Source organism: Paramormyrops kingsleyae, chromosome 21 (genome assembly GCF_048594095.1).
Source record: "Paramormyrops kingsleyae isolate MSU_618 chromosome 21, PKINGS_0.4, whole genome shotgun sequence".
In the NCBI taxonomy this organism is placed as follows: Eukaryota; Metazoa; Chordata; class Actinopteri; order Osteoglossiformes; family Mormyridae; genus Paramormyrops; species Paramormyrops kingsleyae.
This window is the reverse complement of record NC_132817.1, coordinates 8262864-8282480: the sequence shown is the minus strand read 5'-3', so window position 1 is coordinate 8282480 and position 19617 is coordinate 8262864. Positions and strand designations below refer to the sequence as shown.

The following is a 19617-nucleotide window of genomic DNA, read 5'->3' as shown; positions in this document are numbered from 1 at the left end:
AACAGGGACCGCCTCTTAGATACCTTGCCTAAACGTTAAATGCGTCGTTTTGCGACGAAATGGCAAAAGCCGTACATTATCTCACAATCCTTAGACAGCTTGTAGAAGAAACGTCATGTGAGGTGGATCCAGTTAGGGGACAAATCGCCTAGTTACAAATATGCAGGAACAAACGAGGCGTGCATCTCTTAAATGTGTCACCACGTTGCGCAATCATACTCCAGATCGTCAGGTCACGTTTTTAACTTCTCAGTTTGTCTGGGACATTGAGGACGAGTAGTGTCTCTTTAAACTGTTTCTCAACCAGGTACATCTCGAACAATCATTCCTTGCCGCACCTTTACGCGAATTTCAGACTTTCAGTCTGAGAATCCCAGTCTTGAAAGTGATTTTTTTTTCCATGGAACTGGCATCAGTGCGATACTAGTGCTACTATTTGAAATGTTGGTAAGTTGTTATTAGAACAGACGAGGCCCTTGGATTCAGCACCTCCAGTGGTGATGGATATCTCGTTATCACAAGATATTTAGGAATATGACGCAGGCAACTAAACAAAGTGACGGGTTGGGGAGGCACGTAGCTGGGATCAGGAGCGCTCGTTACACTCATGGGCGTCTGAATGAGTAGCATGGTCTGCGGGCGCTCATATTCATAATGCATTGGTAATTCAGGACGCAGACCAAGATCCATCATGCCATCTCCGAGTGAGAATATTATATTGAAATCAAAGAGCTTGCATGCGCCACGCGCCCGTTGCTTTTGTTTGCTGTGCTGCACCACTGCCAGAAGTGAGGAGGAGTCCACGGCGACGGAGCCGAGGACAGAAGTTGCTCCGGAGCTTGTCTCTGTACCTGGCACCCATCAGATTCGTACGTTCGCGCCGAAGACGCACTAGTCGAGTAGTCAAAAGTTACCGTTAAGTTTTACCGTGAAAAAAAAGTTGGAGAAAAAGGTAAGGTAGCAAATTATATTTTTCAGTGATATGCATTCTTTGTCTGGAAAAAAATGCAAATGCAGAGCAACGAAAAGCGGAAATGAAGCTATCATTAAATGTTGTTTCTTTTTTCTTTTTTTCTTGGTGTGTGTGTGTGCGTGTTTTAGTAAAGATCTAGTATCGCAATATCTAGGTTAGGGTGGGTAGGGGGGGTTTTATGATAGGAATAATGTATGTTAATTTGTTGCACGTTATAGATTGTGCTTCAGGGGTCTGCAGCATTCGGTTGGTGATGTAACTTTAGCAATGGTGCCTCTATATTAAACCTAGGATTAATGACGATGATGATGATCAACATCATCATTATCGTGGTCGTTAATGCTCATCATCAGTATGACGACAGAGACTGAAGGATGCTTTTGCAGAACAATCGAACTATTCTCGATGGACTGCGCAGTCATTCTTGTCATCTTTTTCTGGGATATTTGGTTTATTAAAAATGTAGGCATAAGGTGACGCAGCAGCGGGCTTGCGTGCATCTTATAACTTCTCGGAGTATAGGTTGACCGCAGAGCAACTGAATCATGGAGAACTTTCTCACTGTTTGACTGGAACTGCAATCGTTTTATTAGTTTGCAAAACTTCTACTGACATTCAGTTTAACTAAACGAAATCCATTCGACTGACACTGTGCCTCTCCACGTTTAATATACACACACCAGCGGAATATTTTCTTACTGCAATTTACGATTAATATTCACGTTTTGACATTATTTATTGTAATATTGAATGCTAACTACACACACACACACACACATATACACACACACACACACATATATATATTAGTATACATGGAAAGCGGAAAGTTTGTTTTTATTTCTGATTTTCGCATCTGTTTTGGGGAACGTACAAACCACAGACATTTCATCTCAGCTAGTCTACTATAACATAACATAGTTATTAACATAGTAAATGTGTGGTTGAACAAGGCTAACCCAAGAGCCATAGTTAAGTGATTTACAGGGTTTAGCATTAGTATTATTATTTTTCATCAACTAAAAATTTTATGACCTGTCACGTCTGTGGTATCATTGCTTACTCGAATTGTGGGGTATTAAATAATATCCTTAGAAAAAGCAGACATACATCGCGAGTTTAATAACATCTAAAAGCAGCGTACGGCTGATATAACTAATTTATCACCGTTTAAATGACATTTGGCAGTTCTTGGGTGCGTGTATGCTACTTACACTTATTCACAATGTGGAGAAGTAGGTGTAAATTATAACAGATTATTTTGAACCCTACTACGTGTCGTAGAAGATGGGATTTTTTGCCGGTAACACTTTAATTATAACGACTTCGATATAATTATGACACAAAGCAAACATGAAATTTGCCTACAATAGTTCCGTCCATAGAGGTGTTAACGAATCTTTGGATCTTAATAGCCGTACATTATGTTAACGTCTTTAACTTGTGCCGGCATTAAACGGCGCGTCGGTGTGCTGTTTGATGATTAAATAGCAAAGCTGTTCAGAACACAGAGGTATGTATTTAAAACAATGCACCAGATTACTGGAGAGATTGATAGAATGCGGCCGGTTACCGGTAATTTGTAACTCACGTGTAGGTGCTCTTTAGGACCCAGCGGAGAGCGCAAGTGTTGGGGTAGGAGACAGCTCACAGTGCCGATATTAGGTCGCATTTGGAGAAGATTGCTTATCTCCTACATCCCACCAAGAGTGTTAGGTGGGGCTAACGGAATTTCCAATTTTTCTCACTATTGTTGCATTTACGTTGCAAGTTTGGGTTCCGGGGGAAAAATAGCTACACGTAAAACGTGGCAGAATTGAAGATGATGCGCTGATCAACTAAAATAAAGAAGACCATTTGTACAATGTCTGCCTAAGAAATGGGCTTTCCAGATGCATGATCTGTCAGATAATTTTCACCGGGCACGGAGTGAAGGAGCGTCTGCTTATCGCGGGTCCCGAGCACCGTAGAGGACGCTTTCGGATCCAGGGTTCGCTTTCAATGTCTGACAAGAGTTTATAGAGACCCTCAGAAATATTATTTTCGCTGACTTGGGCCGAATACTTGGACACGGAGTGTGACTTTTACACTGTTGCCTGAAAAAATATATAAATAAATCGACAGAGAGAAACGGGACGTAAAAGTTGTCAGGAATCTGCGTTGTATTGACAGTAGAGCGTTTGGAGAGGTGTGAGGTTTCAGTCGCATTTTGAGTCAGGAGTTCTGCCATTTTCTATACTTTCCGTTGGCTTTCTTGCTGACCCAGCTGTCAACCCGGTGATCACTCATTTTTTTGTCCGTTTTGCATACTGAAAAAGACGCCAATTCGTTTGGGACTGATGTGCATCGAAAAGCTTGTAAATCTGTCCATTTAGTCAGCTCATTAAAACTCCCGCATCATCAACTTTTTTTCTGCAACTCTGCCCCCGGTCTCATCAAATTTAGATTACCAGTCGCATCTTAAACCCAATCCAGAAGCCATCCCCGAACTTGTTGAACACTCATTAAGACTGGGTCACCGTAACGGCAAATTTCTCAAGGAGTCTTAAATTGTAAGTATTTCTTCCTCTGAAAATATCTGTGTCCGATCCGCCGTTCAGACATTACTTCACACCCGAAATCAATTAGGCATCGTTTTAAGGCATACATTATAATAGATTCTCTGTATGTTATTTTGTGGAGCTTACAATTAATAATTGTTTTGCTGGTGGGCCGAATGTAATATTTTCACGCTCTGAAATTCTGCTGGTGTTTTTTGTGTTGCTGGAGTCGCGGTGAGTTTAAAGCGACCGCAAGTAGGTTCCAGCGGTCCTGACATTACTACTTGCACGTTTCTTTAGAAGCCTAGACTATTATATTTTTCCAGCTAATTCATATCGTATTAGGAGACAGTAACCTTGTTAATGTGTAATAGGTTGGACAAATCAGTATTCATTGCAGAATTACCTATCGCCCTCTGGTGGGTCATCACGGTTTATTAAGAACCTAATCTCGGTTTTGATCGCGCAGTCAGGCATGTGTGCAGTATTTTCTGAAAGGCGATTAGTAATGGAGTCCGAGCGGCACGTAGGTCCGGCGTATCCAAAAATCGTATAATTCCCAGCCTTAGCGCAGTTTAGGGGCTCCCATTGTGGTGAGCTCAATATTCAAGAGAAATTTCACTAAGTAACTTAATGAACCAGCAAGTATATACGAAAGATATTCCCCGTCTGAATAACGAAGCGCCTTGTTTTTTAATTGCTTATTTGATTCCTCTACAATCCTTTTCACTCCATGCAACACGTGATCTCTGTGTTGTATCAACACTCGTTAAATTTAAAAGTACTTAAACTACCAAAACACTAAGTTTTATCTAGGTTTGTGTGGGATCTGGCTTCACTTTTGTGTTGTATTTCGCTTTTGTGTTTTCCAGCTTTTTATGTTAAATTCACACACACGCATACACTCACAGGGCCTGTATATATTTGAAAGACTGAGAAATTATATTGTTACGCTATTGTAAAGTTTAAAGTTAGCTATTATATCAGTTGTTGGATATTTAATTCTTAATTTTTACTGAATGTGTTTTTTTAAATATATTTTTAAAATAAATATACCTTTAACTACCGGTGATTAAGACATTTTTTTAACTGCAAGAGCCGTTTTCATAATATTGTGAAGTGTTTTCTCATGCACTGCATACGTGCAGACAGAGGTAAAGCCGACGGCAGTAAATAGAAGGAGTCCTTTCCCCTCCTTGCCGTACGTTTGCTTTGAGTGCTCGGGAGGCAGGTGCCGCACTACACCCGACCCGCACTGGCCGTATGAACCGCAGGCACTGCCGTAGCCTACAAAGCGGCGCTTCCCCACGGCTGCGAGCAGAATGCGGTCCGCGCCGCTGGGGGTCTGCGCGGCACGCCGCCGTGCGCTATGAAATGACTGCCCGAAGCGCCCTGCGTCTCGGTCAGCCATGGATGATACTGCAACCAAACACATATTTGTTGGGATGCAGGCTACTAGATAGATATGCCCAGTGCCCGAAAAAAATCTGCCATATAATGCATCTAAATGCAGAGAATTCTGCGAATTAATCGAATATGCCAGTAAGTAAAATAAAACTGTGGATGTGGATATGCAGGAGGCACTGGGAAAAAAAGCATTAAGAAGACTTGTAAGAGTAGTTGTAAGAATGCAATGCTGGCTGTGGAGTTAATTTAGCAAATACTAACAGATAATTTGGAACCAGTTTGTTTAAAAAAAAGAGATTCTGATGGAAGCTCAGATTTTTGGCTTGACTGTTATATTATACCTTCCGTATCCTTGGGCAGGTTGTGCGGTTTGTTAAATGAGGAGCGCGGTCGCAGTACATGTCCACTGGGAAGTTTGGTGGCAAAGTTTAAACTGTCATAGTGTTGCTGTGCGGTCCCAAGCATCCTTATATGCAAAAGGCCCTGATTATCTGGTCTGTCATCCATTAGCTGTCAGGCAACATGCTACGCATGGGCATCAGTGGAGAGAGGGAAGGTCAGATGACTGCTTAGTTTGGGATGTTTTATTTTGCGTTATATTAGCTGTTTACAAGGATTAAGTAAATGAGCTGCAAACCATTTATTTATTTAAGGCTGTTTTCCAGGGGCCTTAACTGGTGGTTTGAATTGTCTGTGCCTCGTTTGGGGGGTGGGGGTGCTCAGAGGATGATAAGGACAGGTTTCAGAAACAAGGGGGGGGGTTATCATCTACAGGCTCTCACAGGTGACGGAGGTTGTGTAGAACATTAATGGGTTTTCACACAATCTGTAACAAGGCCTCACACCACCTCGGTGGTTAAAACATGAAAGCCATGCCTGCGATGCTGTCCAGTCCTGGTGTAAGCCTGGGAATATGAAAATGCATCGTCTCCGTCGGGGTAGGGAGCTGGGATGGAGACGTGCACCATTTCAGCCGGGGAGGCTTTTTGAAAAGCAGAGCGTACCCCAGCGGGAAGCCAGTCATGACAGAAATTTCCAGAAAGCTACGCTGGCTATCCGATGGTTATCGTTGAAGCCTAAACTCCCCCTCCCACCCCCCACTGCTGTTCCGGAAGCCAGTCCAGACGAGGTCCTCCTTTTTGTTAGCAACACACATTTTCTCGCTACATTTTGTTTACTCCACTTGACCACTGATGCTTTGCGATACCGTCTCCCCGGCGATACCATCGCTCCGGCGACAGCATCTCCCCTCTGACCCCCCCAGGGCTTGCGGAAGAAACCATTTTTCTTGGATAACGCGTCACTGCTATTCAGATGTATGACAGCATCCCTTATCACAGAAATGCAATGCTGCTACGTTTCGACTATAAACATCATTCATGGAAATAAAAATTGATTAAACGGTGGCATTTCAATGTAATTAGGCAAAGACATGTTGTTAGGGATATGTCTAGTTGGTGGAAATACATACGTGATCATCCCATCATTGCTTTGGCTGTGAAGGTTTTACGAGCAGAAATGCAGGGCCTCACTAGCGTCAAGCTAATGCTAACACGGTGAATATTACTGTTAGGGGTGAGGCCAGGGCCCTTGTGGGATCAACAAATTTGTATCGAGACAGCCCTGCCGCCGGTGACCCTGAGTCAACGAATCTAAGGGCAGGCACAGAGGCGCAACCCCTCGTTAGCATGCGGCGCGGGCTACGCCAGCTCTCCACCGCGATAATGAAATCCAAGTGCAGAATAATGGTTGGAGAGGTCTTATCTAAATTGTAAACATGACAGCGAGCCAGGGCCTGTGATCTCCGCTGCCCCACCCATTATCCTAACTCTCCATTATCGTCTGCTCCCCACTCCTGTCTTGCCGCTCTGGAGCGGACCCGTCCGAGCCCCAACCGGCGTGATTTATGTTAATGGTGTGTCTATAAAGTTAGGCGACGCCGTGAATCATATCGGATTACGGACCGGCAGCCGGACCATCTCCGGCCATCGACATCGACCAGATCCTCTGTGTCCCTTTTGCATCATCCTTCTCAGAGTGTCGTAGGTTGTTAGAGTTACATCTGCATGTTTTAAGTTTAATATTTTAAGTTTCAGTCGGAGAGCTTTTTGACCTCTCTCCTAGTCACGGATGTCTTGAATACCATTAAGGGTTGAAAAATGTGAATCCGGAAGCTTTCCACAGAAATACATTAAAAATCCATTTTTTTTTTTCTCCTTTTGCCATGACAACTCGCTCACATTGATTTTCTGTTTTATTGCTTTGGAGGAGAGAAGTAATGAAAACTAAAACAAGGCTGGGGGAGAGACGTACGTGGTACCCCTCAGAGTTCGGGGGGGGGACACTGGACAAGAGTTGACACATCGTTTTTTGGGGTGTTTAGGGAGCAGCAGTGTGTTTAGCGGATCGGCTTACTAAGAAGTGTGGGTATCCCTTTGGGGGCTGATTCGGGGGTGGCAGGGGTTGGGGGAGGGGCTTTTGCGTATGTTGGCTGCCTCATTCTTGCTTCATGGGGATCGGTGATGTCAGGAGCACACACACACACGCGCGCGCGCGCGGACGTCATATCTGGGTTTAACGTTTCCCACTCGCGCTCCGAATCCGAGGTCCAGCACCAGTTGGGCACACAGTTCACGTCATCTCAGCTCCAAGCAGATGGGATCTTACCAAGAGATAAAGCCTCACGCACGCCACAGGGACCTCGCAGGCCACCAGATGTCCCCGAAATAGCCGTAGCGGCAGGCCCAGAGGAGCCGTTTGGGATCCTCGGAGCTTCAGAGCCATCCGTCCACCGGTTATTATCTGGTTACTTTATGGCCAGCGGGCTGGAGGTTCAGAAGGTGGCGACCTCGGGGCTGGGGGGCGAGGCGGACAAGGACGCAGACGCCTGTGAAAGCGAGCCGCGTATTACAGTGGGGTCTCAGGCCAGAGGCGGCCGCCCGCGTATTACGGCGGGGTCTCAGGCCAGAGGCGGCCGGCCGCGTATTACGCCGGGGTCTCAGGCCAGAGGCGGCCGCCCGCGTATTACAGTGGGGTCTCAGGCCAGAGGCGGCCGCCCGCGTATTACGGCGGGGTCTCAGGCCAGAGGCGGCCGGCCGCGTATTACGCCGGGGTCTCAGGCCAGAGGCGGCCGGCCACGTATTACGGCGGGGTCTCAGGCCAGAGGCGGCCGGCCGCGTATTACGCCGGGGTCTCAGGCCAGAGGCGGCCGGCCGCGTATTACGGCGGGGTCTCAGGCCAGAGGAGGCCGGCCGCGTATTACAGCGGGGTCTCAGGTCAGAGGCGGCCGGCCGCGTATTACAGCGGGGTCTCAGCCCAGAGGCGGCCCATGCACATGCATACATTCTTACTTATTTTATCTTTTGTGTCTCAAACCCAGAAACTAATGAATGGACGCACATTATACAGAAACCCATTTTTATCCTAGGATGAGTTTTTTATCCTCTCATTAATGCCTCGCTGCATCTGTTAATATATATTTGGAAATCTGAGACAAACCAATGATGAAAAATATGAGTTTGCCCCAAAAAATGGGAGGTGGATTCACATAAAACTCAGTTTGCCTTGCATTTAGTTAGCACCACCAGTATGATAATGTTCAAACGGTGCTAAAATTACCTGGAAGTCATTTTTTCAAGGCTTCTGGTATCTGTGTGGTTTTCACTGACCTCCATTTTGGACTGAACGTGGTTTTCAAAACTGGATGTCCTTTAAATAAATAAACCTGCGTATTAATTTAATATAGGAAACATATGATAATGATTAACACCTGAAAAAAAATATAATTATAGAGCTCGACATTTTCCTTCTGTGTGCTTTATACTTTGGTACTGACTTACTTTTCCCGAAATAACCGCGATTCGAACTTGTTGAAAGCTCAAACACCGTACCTCCCACGTTGGAGCCGTTACCCTCAGCTACAGATATCATCCCTCAGCATTTGAGAATTAGAGAAGATGTCTGCAATTTAACAGGATAATTAAGGCTACAACACAATGTAGGTAACCACAGATTATTAATTACACTGCAGACCCAGGTTAGTCAATCCCATATGGGCAGTGTTTACCTCTGCAGTAATACTTTATAGGCTACCAACTTCAGTAAATTTAATCTACCGGTTTAACTATTATTATTTGTTCCCTTGTTGAGTAATAGTGACGACATAGAAAGCATTTCTCCAGAACTTTCTGGCTTATGTTCTTGTTGTCGGCTTTGCCAAGGAATATTCATTGCTGTGACGATTGGGTCCATCCATCCATCCATCCATCCATCCATCTATCCATCTATCATCCTCTTTCATGTTGAAGTTTTCAGAGCATTATGGTCTTTCCCAGAGTCCTGGGCCTTCCCGTAATATTCACGCACCAAAAACAGGCAGCTTCAGTCTGGTGCTGAAGCTCAGGATTGATTTAACCAAGAATCCGCTTGTTTATTGGCCTCGTGGTCCGTAGCGTTCTTAGAGTCCTAAAGTCTTTGCCAGCACTGAATTCCAGGCGTTCCTGTCAAGATTCTTCACCGTCCATCTCTCACAGCCATTAAGAAGATACTGAGTTCTGAACATTGCTTTTCAGGACAGGTCAGTACTTATGAAGATGTTTCTTCTAGACCCTTCCCCACAGTACTGCCGGCCTGCTGCATCCTTCCTGACATCTCGCGCCTTTGTTGTTGATTATTGCTCCAAAGAACCAAAAGCCACCTGTAGCCTCACTTAGGTCATAACCTTTATTTTCTTCACATTGGGCTCTAGTACCATTTTTCACACAGTTCTTTCACTTTCATTTTAAGATCTCCATTTTCCACAATAAGTGTGGTGACATCAGCATGCCCGGCATAGCTTAAGAGGACTGTTTTTGGGATAGATACATATTTAAATTACAGTTGACCTTTCTGCATTACGACTTTCCCCACCGCGGTTTTGATTTTTTTGTACCGTCGGCATAAGAAGTTAAATGGGAGATTTCGGTAGTTATGCGAAGGCCAGCAGATGACACACAAGAAGTTCAGTAACTCATAAGTGCATAAAATATACGTGGAGTGCTGGTTTGAAGAATGCCAAGCGGCCCCTCTCATGATATATCGCAGTGATCTCACAGTGATCTTTCTGTGTTGTGTTTCTTGCATCTTTTTGCTTTGCTCGCTACGGGGGCCAAAAGCCCAGGCCCTTAATTTACCTGACATGAAAGGGTCTATTGTATAATTATTATTATGATCAATGTTGTCCAAGACAATGAAACTTATAACCAGAAGTGGTTTGAATATGGATGGGTGGATGGATGGATGGATGGATGGATGGAGGCTGTCCAAGAAACAGAACACATTTTAGAATAATTATATACAAGGAAAATATGAGGGTTTTTAAGCTTTTTTTTTAAAAAAAAAAACATTAAAAGCTTGGATAACTCAGTTATAGATTAGTTACATGAATTTTCCCCAATATACTAATGAAGGTATATTATCCTACATTGTGATGGCCTACCGTAGGCTTTGAAGGTATATTATCCTACATTGTGATGGCCTACCGTAGGCTTTGAAGGTATATTACCCTACATTGTGATGGCCTACCATAGTCTTTGAAGGTATATTACCCTACATTGTGATGGCCTACCGTAGGCTTTGAAGGTATATTACCCTACATTGTGATGGCCTACCGTAGGCTTTGAAGGTATATTACCCTACATTGTGATGGCCTACCGTAGGCTTTGAAGGTATATTACCCTACATTGTGATGGCCTACCGTAGGCTTTGAAGGTATATTACCCTACATTGTGATGGCCTACCGTAGGCTTTGAAGGTATATTACCCTACATTGTGATGGCCTACCGTAGGCTTTGAAGGTATATTACCCTACATTGTGATGGCCTACCGTAGGCTTTGAAGGTATATTACCCTACATTGTGATGGCCTACCGTAGGCTTCAGCTGTCCAGTCACAAGTTGAAATGACCTTAAACTAAAACAAGCTTCTTCTGAATTTAGCTCCAGATCAGTCAAATTATGTGAATCTATGCAAATTAGCCCTTGTGCGACAAACAGCAGAAAAATGAATGATGGCGAAATATGTATTTCTTTCATTACAGCTTGTTAGCGGGAAGGGGGTGAGGGTTGTGGGGGGGGGTACAGACTCTTGGTCTGTCGATCAGCTGGCATTGTGTGCTGGGATTACATAGGATACTCGTGTTTGAGTTGGGGGGGCAGCGCAAGTCTTTTGAGAAGCCGAGAGCTTCTTTTGGTTGTAGCCGCAGGATGAGGATTTAACTTCACGTCCAGTGGCCCAGCATTCAGGCGTTTATGAATAAAGACGGTGAGTAAAGGGGGTATGTAGTAACAAGTGAGGAAGGAAAAAAAACACGACCTCCTTTGCCATCATTCTAACGCGACGTTCATTATTTACCTTAAGCAGGGTGGGAGACACATGGGGGGCCCCTGTTAGAGCAGACCCCCCCCCCGACGCGTCCCCTGCCGAACGGCCGGTCAGGTGACACACTTAGAAGCGGGAGGGTGTGTCACGAAGGAGAGAGGACGGAGCAGAGCGAGGGGTCGGCAGGGCATGCAGAAACATCCGCAGCCTTCGGGGGACGGACAGGAACAGGGGCTGCCGCGGGATCGCTCAGAACGGTGTGCGCCAGAAAGTGGAGCGCCGGAAATTTCCCAGCGAGGGGGCCAGCTGGGGAGGTGACGCAAGGGTTCCGTGAAGTGGTTTGAGGCCCCTTGGAACGTAGCCGTGGAAACGATACTGCAGGAAGGTGCCGGTCGTGTCACGGAGCTGACCGCTCTCATTCTGGGACGATTCCGGTATCAGAACCCAGTGTGAAATATGCCTGATTCGGAGAATAGAGTGGCGCAGTGTGTACTGTTCTGACCTTACACCCCCAGGGCTGCGGGTTCGATTCCTGGCTCTGTGGGCATAGATTTCTGCACCTCCCTCTTGTGCCTGCAGTGGTTTCCATCTTTAATCTCAAAACATGCCGCAGGGTGAATTGGTGACTGTAAGTTGCCCATCGATTTTGCTGTAGAATGGCCCAGCATCCCATGGAGGGTCACCCTGTGCCCCTGTGTTCAGGCACCCAGGCTTCCTGATTATGGTGACCCCTGCACCGGATTGGAAGTTATGGAAGATGGGTGCATATATATATATATATATATATATATATATGGATTGTTTTTATAAATGTTGATAGTTCCCCCTCCCCTTTCATTTTTACATCTGAAGCTTCATGTAGGTCTGTTCGCCTTCCAGCGAAAGATACACAAATGGAACATGGTTTGTATTATTGTGTTTTGTTTTCAATAAACACAGACAAGTTATGCAAATGTGCCGAGATTAATATGCAAATATACCAAAGTCACATTTGTAATTCGGAGTTAAATAGGGGGTGAGAAAAAAAAGAATAGACGAAACTGCCTATTTAATATTCATGAACCTGCTATTTGTCTGTCTTGACATGAAATAGACTGCCATGCTGTATTCAGACTGACCCTCTGTCTGTTGGGATGTTTGAAAAGAAAACAAGCCTTGATATTTAAAAAATTCATATTCTGTGGGATGGCTCAGCTTGTGTTCGGTGCTGCAATGACGAAAAGATGGAGCTAGCTGTCATTCTTTTTTCCTTTCGTTCTGACGGCTCGGGAAACAAATAGGGGTGTGGGGCGGGGGGGTGGCGTGAGGATCAAGTTTTCCCCTGATGGGGACCGGACGTACACGGAACACCACCCTGACACGCGGGCGAAAGACCTTCCGCGATCTCGCCGCCTGCTAATTTTCCGATCTCACCGCAAGATGTTTGCTTATTTATTTATTTTTTTGCTCCCATTTCCTTTCGTTTCAGAAGGCAGGCGGGGGCGGAAGAACAATGACCGACCGCCAACAAACCTGAAGCCGCGGTTTATTCATCGACAGCGCGTTCGGAGTCCGCCTCAAGGACCTGCTACCCGCTGCCGTAGGTGATCGCCCCCTACTGGCGGGCTGCTGGGGAGCCTTACTGGGAAGTTGGCATGCAGGCGTGGCTGCAGGGATCTCCCCTCAACACCGGCTGGATTCTATAAAATTTGCGTGCTCCGCTCGTGTCTGTCCGCTTGACTGGCGACCCCCCCTCCCCCTCCCCCAACGACACGCCCACTGAGCCACCGGACAGGAAACGCGGGAAGGCGGCTGCCATGTGCGCAGCCGTGCTGCTGGCCCTGCAGGCCGTGTGGGCGGGCGTGGGTCACGCCATGCAGCACTACCCGTCAGCATGGGGGCACTACGACGTGTGCAAGTCGCAGGTCTACACGGAAGACGGCCTGAGCTGGGATTACATGGCGTGCCAGCCGGAAGCCACCGACATGACCAAGTACGTCAAGGTGGCCGTGGACCCGCCCAACATCACGTGCGGCGACCCGCCAGAGACGTACTGCGCGCTGGTGAGTTTCAGCACTTCGGCGCCCCCTTCTGGTCGCACGCCGTCGGGTTCCATCCAACCCTGAGCCGCGTCTGTTCAGCTGTAGCACACACACACACACACACACACACAAACACACTGAGTCACCTCCACTGACACATGCCAAGTGCCTGTTTGACTCCCGCTGTCCGTAAAACCGTACGACTCGCCCATGCTTTTTTATTTGTTAAGTATACAAACATTTTACCTCCCGCTGGACTCATTTTCTGTGTTGATATTCCATTCTGAATAGAATATTGTTTTTCTTTAAAGGCCTCTGCTTTTCCCCGGGAAAAAAAAATGTAAAAGTGTGGTGCTGATTAATTCTGAGTCCTTATTAAGTATAGATTTTCCTGGAAGGGCACGTACAGATCCATCAGCGCCACCTCCTAGGGTCCCACATTTGTGGTAATTTGCAGTCAACATCCCATAATAAGCATGCAATGCTGTTATGTGGTGTTTTTCAAAGAGCTTTGATGTCGAGCGTGCACTACGGCGAGAAGTCACCATTGTATAGAGACCTTGTAAATAAAATATCATTATTATTAATAATAATAATAATAATAATAATGATCACCTGTTTTCAAGTTACTAAGCAATAATGAAGATGAGTTTTTGTCTCTTCCAGGGCTGTTCTGAGAAAGGTTCTCTCCCACTGAAGGTGCTTTCAAATGTTCAAGAAATCTTTTGGATGAGAGGTTTAAAAAGAAATAGTTTAAAATTTCAGCTGGTTAGAAGCTGTCAGGACAATATTCACTGAGATGAAACTATCGTCAGTGACAGGGTACCCAGTCGTCTGGGCTCTTTGGGGCTGAAAGGGATCCCGCTGAGTTTGTTAAGGATTGATATGCTTTACTCAATGGGTAATTTATTCTAATCTCAAAAGCACTTTGAAAATGCCATCGCTGTCTGATAAAATCCTCCGGCTGAGAAGGGGATAACGGGCGTTTCCGGAAGCAGACCTACTGAGTGAATCCTGGAGGGTGTTTCCATTCAGCAATCCAGGGGTGCCGGCCCCCATTTAGTAAGGGGGAAAACCGATTTCCGTCTCCGCCGAGTTGGGTACGAAATGACTGTTGTGTGTTTTACCACAGTCATCCTGACAGGACCAAATGCGGCTGCTTAGCGCATCTGCCATGGGCAACAGGCTGTTCTGCTTAATGCAGACTCTGATTGGCTGCCAGGGAGATAATATATGCAGGCTTTCTTGTAAACTGTAGCAAAAGCCTTTTTTATAGTCAGTGTTCCGAGCTTGTTATTATGCAGTAATTTGTATTTACATACTGTTTTACTGCTGAGGCTGTCAGTGCATGAACAAATTGAAATGTTATTTTGTTGTTGTGAATATGCCACTAGTGGAATCAGGAATGGCATTTAGTGCTGGGTCTCCTTCTCAGTCCCGTGATTGGTTTTCGGGCAACCAATGAGTGGCCTCCGTTGGGCAGTTTCTCACCAACAGATACTTTCAAACAAAAAACAAAAAAATGTATCTTTCATTTCTATCTACAGAATTTTGCACTTTTACCAAATTGTGGCGCACAAGATAAAATGGCTTGCATGAATTTGAACCAAAAAGCCATGTAATATTCCTTTAACTTCCCTTTTTTGTGGCATTTATTTATTATAATGTAAAGTTATTAGTGATGTATTCCTACAATAGGCCTGTTATTGTGCACATATTGTAACAGGTCAGCTTATCTAAAATTGAAAGGTTCAGTCACATAAATACAAGCCACCTTTGCTGCATTCACACTTGGTAGCTTTTGCTTGAGAATTAAATTAAAAATGCACAACCTCTGTTTGCAATCAACCTTTGGCAGGCAGTCCTCCCCCCCAGCGGCGTGATCCCCAGAAACGTTAACGCCAGCGCCGCGACCTCGGCGATATTAGATTCTCCCCCCAATTTGTCATCTGCCGCACTTGCCTGAGTAATTATAGGGCACGGAGTCGGAGGGACTGGCAATTACGGCCCACCGTGGGGCCTGGTATTTTAAGGAAGGTTCAACGGGCACGAGGTTCGCACATGGAGCTCGTGACTCTAAGCACGCTCTGGCAGAAGGAGCCCACTGCCATAGACTTTTCAAGAGTGGCCTGCTATTCAGCGGAAAAACTGCAATCTAGCATGAGTTGGCAAGTAGCACAAGGGTTCTGTTTTTCATGAAGGAGCCACCTATCAACAGAATCTGCTTATCGGGCTACTGAGAATTTGGTCTCTGGAAGTAGTGCCTGCCATCTAAAATAACCTGTTCCACTGAATGAATGAAAAGTATTGCTTTTCATAGATCCAGTTCAAACACGGCTGTTCAAATAGGTCTCGGATTTTTTCCCAGTTCCAGACCTCAGTCTGTCTGGCTATGATAAAGCGCGTTTACATTTTAAAACAAGCAAAAAACGGTTTATTTAGAACTGTCTGCGTTTACAGATAGTGACAATATTGTAATAGTGCTTAACCTGTGTTCTGGTTGGGGCCGTTGTTCTGCTGGCACTCAGTAAAATGACAGCGATTATGTGCAGGAGAACCGAAGAGTCCAACCCGACAAAAGCGCCCAAAAAAAGCCACCTGTGCCCTTACAACCATCTTCACTGGCAACCAATGACATGTAAGAAGACCTCTTACCACACCTACGTTACTTATAACCACTGCAAACTCATGCTGATCTGTTGTGTTGCCACCAGAATGTTCAAGGCAGGTATCCTAGAGTGACTAATAGCAAAGAAGACTGGACGACTGATCACATGGTAGATTCCTACTTCTCTTGTTATATTGTATCTCCCGATCATCCATCACAAGAACTGCAGAAGATGGAGAAAATGCAGAAAGGTTGTGATGGTGCAGGAAATTCAGTAGGAATAATTCCTAAAAGGACAATATGGTTCCCAGAGTCCTACACCTCTTGGCCTGAGGTTCTCTGCACCCAGGTCAAACCTGTGAAGCAAAAGCAGAGGATATCTGCACGTGATGCATACTGTCTAACTTCCACTGACGAGCAGCTCAGAAACACAACGCTGTGCTCCATCTGACCCGTGCAGTACCTTGGCAACTTTGAATCAATACCGATGCTATCAGAACTGGAGATCAAACACAGACAGTTCCCTGGACTTCCTGTGAACAATGGCATTCGCACACGGAGTGTTTTTATTGACAGCTTAGACGAGAATGAGATCTAATCTCCCAGGTATGTGGAGATAAGGTGTTCATAGCAAAGCCTGTGCTCTGTCCGGTCATTCAAATTATTATGTTAATTTTTATTATTAATAATTAAATATACTAAATAATACACTGCCATTTGATTATTCAAAATTAATGTTTCCATGACAGGAATGAATCTGAGGTAAATTTACTTTTATCAAGATAATAAATCTGTCTTTAATATGAGACAAGTTTTCAGAATTTCGCATAAAGTGGTTTAGAAATTATTCATATTTTTTAATTATAACGGCCCATGCCAGGGTCTGTCCTGCCCTGTGCTGCCTGGGGTCGAGGGATGCTTGTAATGTAGGGCCGGATAAGTGGCAGGAAGATGGATGGATGGATGGACAGACATTATTGGACAAATAAAATTATTAGTTAACATGAAGGAGAGATGAAGAGATGTCTGAGTGGTTTTTGTCAGGGAGTCCATGGGCACCTTCCCAATTATCATGCATAGAAGTACAATTCATCCATGCACTCATTGATTGGTTGTGATTTAATAATATTTCTGGCCATTATAGTCAGACTTGAAAAGAGAGAAGTCCAACGCAACCGCAGCCCCGTGCACATGAATAATTCTGTGTGTTCATGGTCACTCGGTAACTTTTTAAAAAAGTACAGTTGGAAAACTGTGCACGTAGTATAGTGTGGAGTCGACTGGGGAGTTTGTGGGCTCGGGAGCTTAAAGACAATCCCTGTTTTAGCTTCTGTAAGCTGCTGTGTCATTCATGTCTGCTTCCCCAACCAAGAAAGGTGGTGGGATAGAAAGTCTGAGACAAAGATGTGTATTCATACCCATTGGGGATCACCAAAGCAAAGTGTCTTCCAATACCTTGTGTTTCAGTCAACACAGATGAATACTCCGAGATTATGCAACCGTCCTCTCATCTTTCTCTCCTCCCAGTTTTCTGTCTTTGCTTCCTCTTTTTCCAGATAGAATAGAGAGAACACTACCAAAAAAAAGCAAAACGTCCATTCAAAAACCACAGCACCTCCATTTATTAACTTAAAAATCCGCCATGTTTTTTTCATAACCCTCCATGGACCATGCGGCTCAGTTCTCCCGCTCCCATAAAGGTGTAGATGCGATGTCCTGGAAACACAAAAACAGCCCAGAATAAAATGAGTAGAACAGGTTTTCTGCAACCGGGAATTAACCTTCTCATTATTTTTAGCTGTAGCATTAAGAGAGGAAGTCCGAAAGCATGTAGACCGGCACCCAAAAACAACATTTTGTTTTAGCCTTAAATAATGTTAAGATTATACACTCGTTGCATAATATGCATTTTTTTGGTTCATTTTCTTTTTAGAGCACGTTAATTAAGAAGGTGGAGCAGGCAATAAAAATGGAGATAACCCCCCCCCCCCCAGAACATGTCCTAGAACTACAGCAGAACTAAAAATTTGCCATAAATTTAATTTATTTATTGCAGCGATGTAGCCTTTTGGATTTTGTATGCATATGAAGCTGTTGTAGAGATACGTGCGTGCAATATCACTGCAATTTTAATAATATTTTAATTAGTGATCGCTGGAGTTACCTCGCATTCCCCATTTAATGGGCAGCTCTTTTTTTCCCTTAAGCCTTCTGTGTAATTAACTCGATGACAAATTAGCGTGACTCGCGTCGCATTTCGCTCATTAGGACGTTCCACTCCTGGAGTCTGTTTTCGGCCGTCAGCAAGGCCCAAGCATTGTTTGGGACGGAGTACAGAACAGAAACGCCACTGATTCTCAGGAGACACCGGTGTGGAACCATACCCCCCCCCAACATAAGAGTGTTATAATCATTACTGACACGGCTTAACAGCCTCTGAAACTGCGTGTTGCAATCTCTGTGCAACGGAGCGGGCTGCTTGACCACGCTAAAGGTAAAGCGAGGCTGGGGCATTGGCCCTTCTGTGTAAAAGGATGGAAAATACCATCTTCTTGATGATTTTGAATGATTTTGCTAAAGTGATGCAAAACACTCCACTTTCACAACACACGTTTTGATTGGAGACAGACAGACGGACGGACGGACGGACGGACAGATAGATAGATAGATAGATAGATAGATAGATAGATAATGATGTCAGTTTCTGAATGAAAATGCACCTGTCAGTTCAATACTGCAGAGCGAATCTAAACCATCTGAAAAATAAAATAAATCTGTGTGTTTATACAATTCTGTTACTGAGGCGAGGTATTTTGTAGTAGGAAGTCTGTGCTCTTTAAGGAAGGGGGGATTCTAGCTCATTGACACTCGTTGCCAGCGACAGCATCAGCAGAAGAGCTGAGCGAGATAACGGAGGACAACACGGGCCGGGGGGGGGGGGGTTCCCGGGACAGGGTGAGTGGGCTACAGGACCCGCAGTCAGGCTTGCGAGGAACCGGGGAAGCAAGTGTGTCGGTGCCCCCTCTTGTAGACACTGTGCTCCTGTGGAAAAATCAGTGGGATGTTTGCTGGGTTATTCTTGGGCAGAGTGGGGGTAAGGGGAGAACTCATCACCCACATGGACACATCGTCCCTTGCAGCGATCATGCTTTGACGCCCTACTGGTGCACTGTCGCAATCTATGCAACATTAGGGCTTTCGGTATTTTAGATCGTTCTTGGCTAGTGTAATAAAGGAGAGCTATTGTGATTGCGGGGCTGGTTTGCTCGTTAGTCAAACCATCATTTAAGGCGGAGATCGCCTTCAGAGCAGACGGTGGGGTCTGGCAAAGGGGCGGGGTTACGGAATCCATCAGAATGTAACAAGATCCGACGTGTTGGGAATGAAGGTGTCAGCGTAGCACGTCTAATGTTCAGTCATTGATTACTTGACTTCCTTCCTTGAGACTGGTTTTTAGACTTTCAGTCTTAAGCTTAGATGCCTCTGAGAAAGCAGGAATTTGTTAAATCAATGGAAGCCAGCTCCGTCCTGGCAGGAAGTACGGTCAAAATCTGTACACCGGGAGCTGGGTTGAGGAATAAAAATGTTTTTGCAGATTTAAGTCAAGTTTTCAGTCATTTGTCCCCTAAGGATACATTTTTATTATCTTAGATAATCAGTAATGATTATATAAAGAGAACCTGGCTGATTGCATGCATACATCTTTCAATG

The 19617-nt window shown here is 45.0% G+C and overlaps 1 protein-coding gene across 3 annotated transcripts in view; it reads left to right on the top strand.

The window, feature by feature from the left end:
• Positions 1–594: 594 nt before the first annotated feature.
• Positions 595–19617, top strand: part of ntng1b (netrin g1b) — a 76643-nt gene continuing 57620 nt past the window's right edge. The window contains exons 1-2 of one of the 3 annotated variants that reach the window (XM_023822321.2): positions 595–952; positions 12746–13319. In XM_023822321.2, coding sequence (XP_023678089.1) covers positions 13074–13319 — 246 coding nt within the window. In that variant the 5' untranslated portion in view covers positions 595–952; positions 12746–13073. Of the gene's footprint in view, positions 953–2624; positions 3526–12745; positions 13320–19617 lie in introns of those variants that run through there. The other 2 variants (XM_072704317.1, XM_023822320.2) reach the window with 2 other exon arrangements.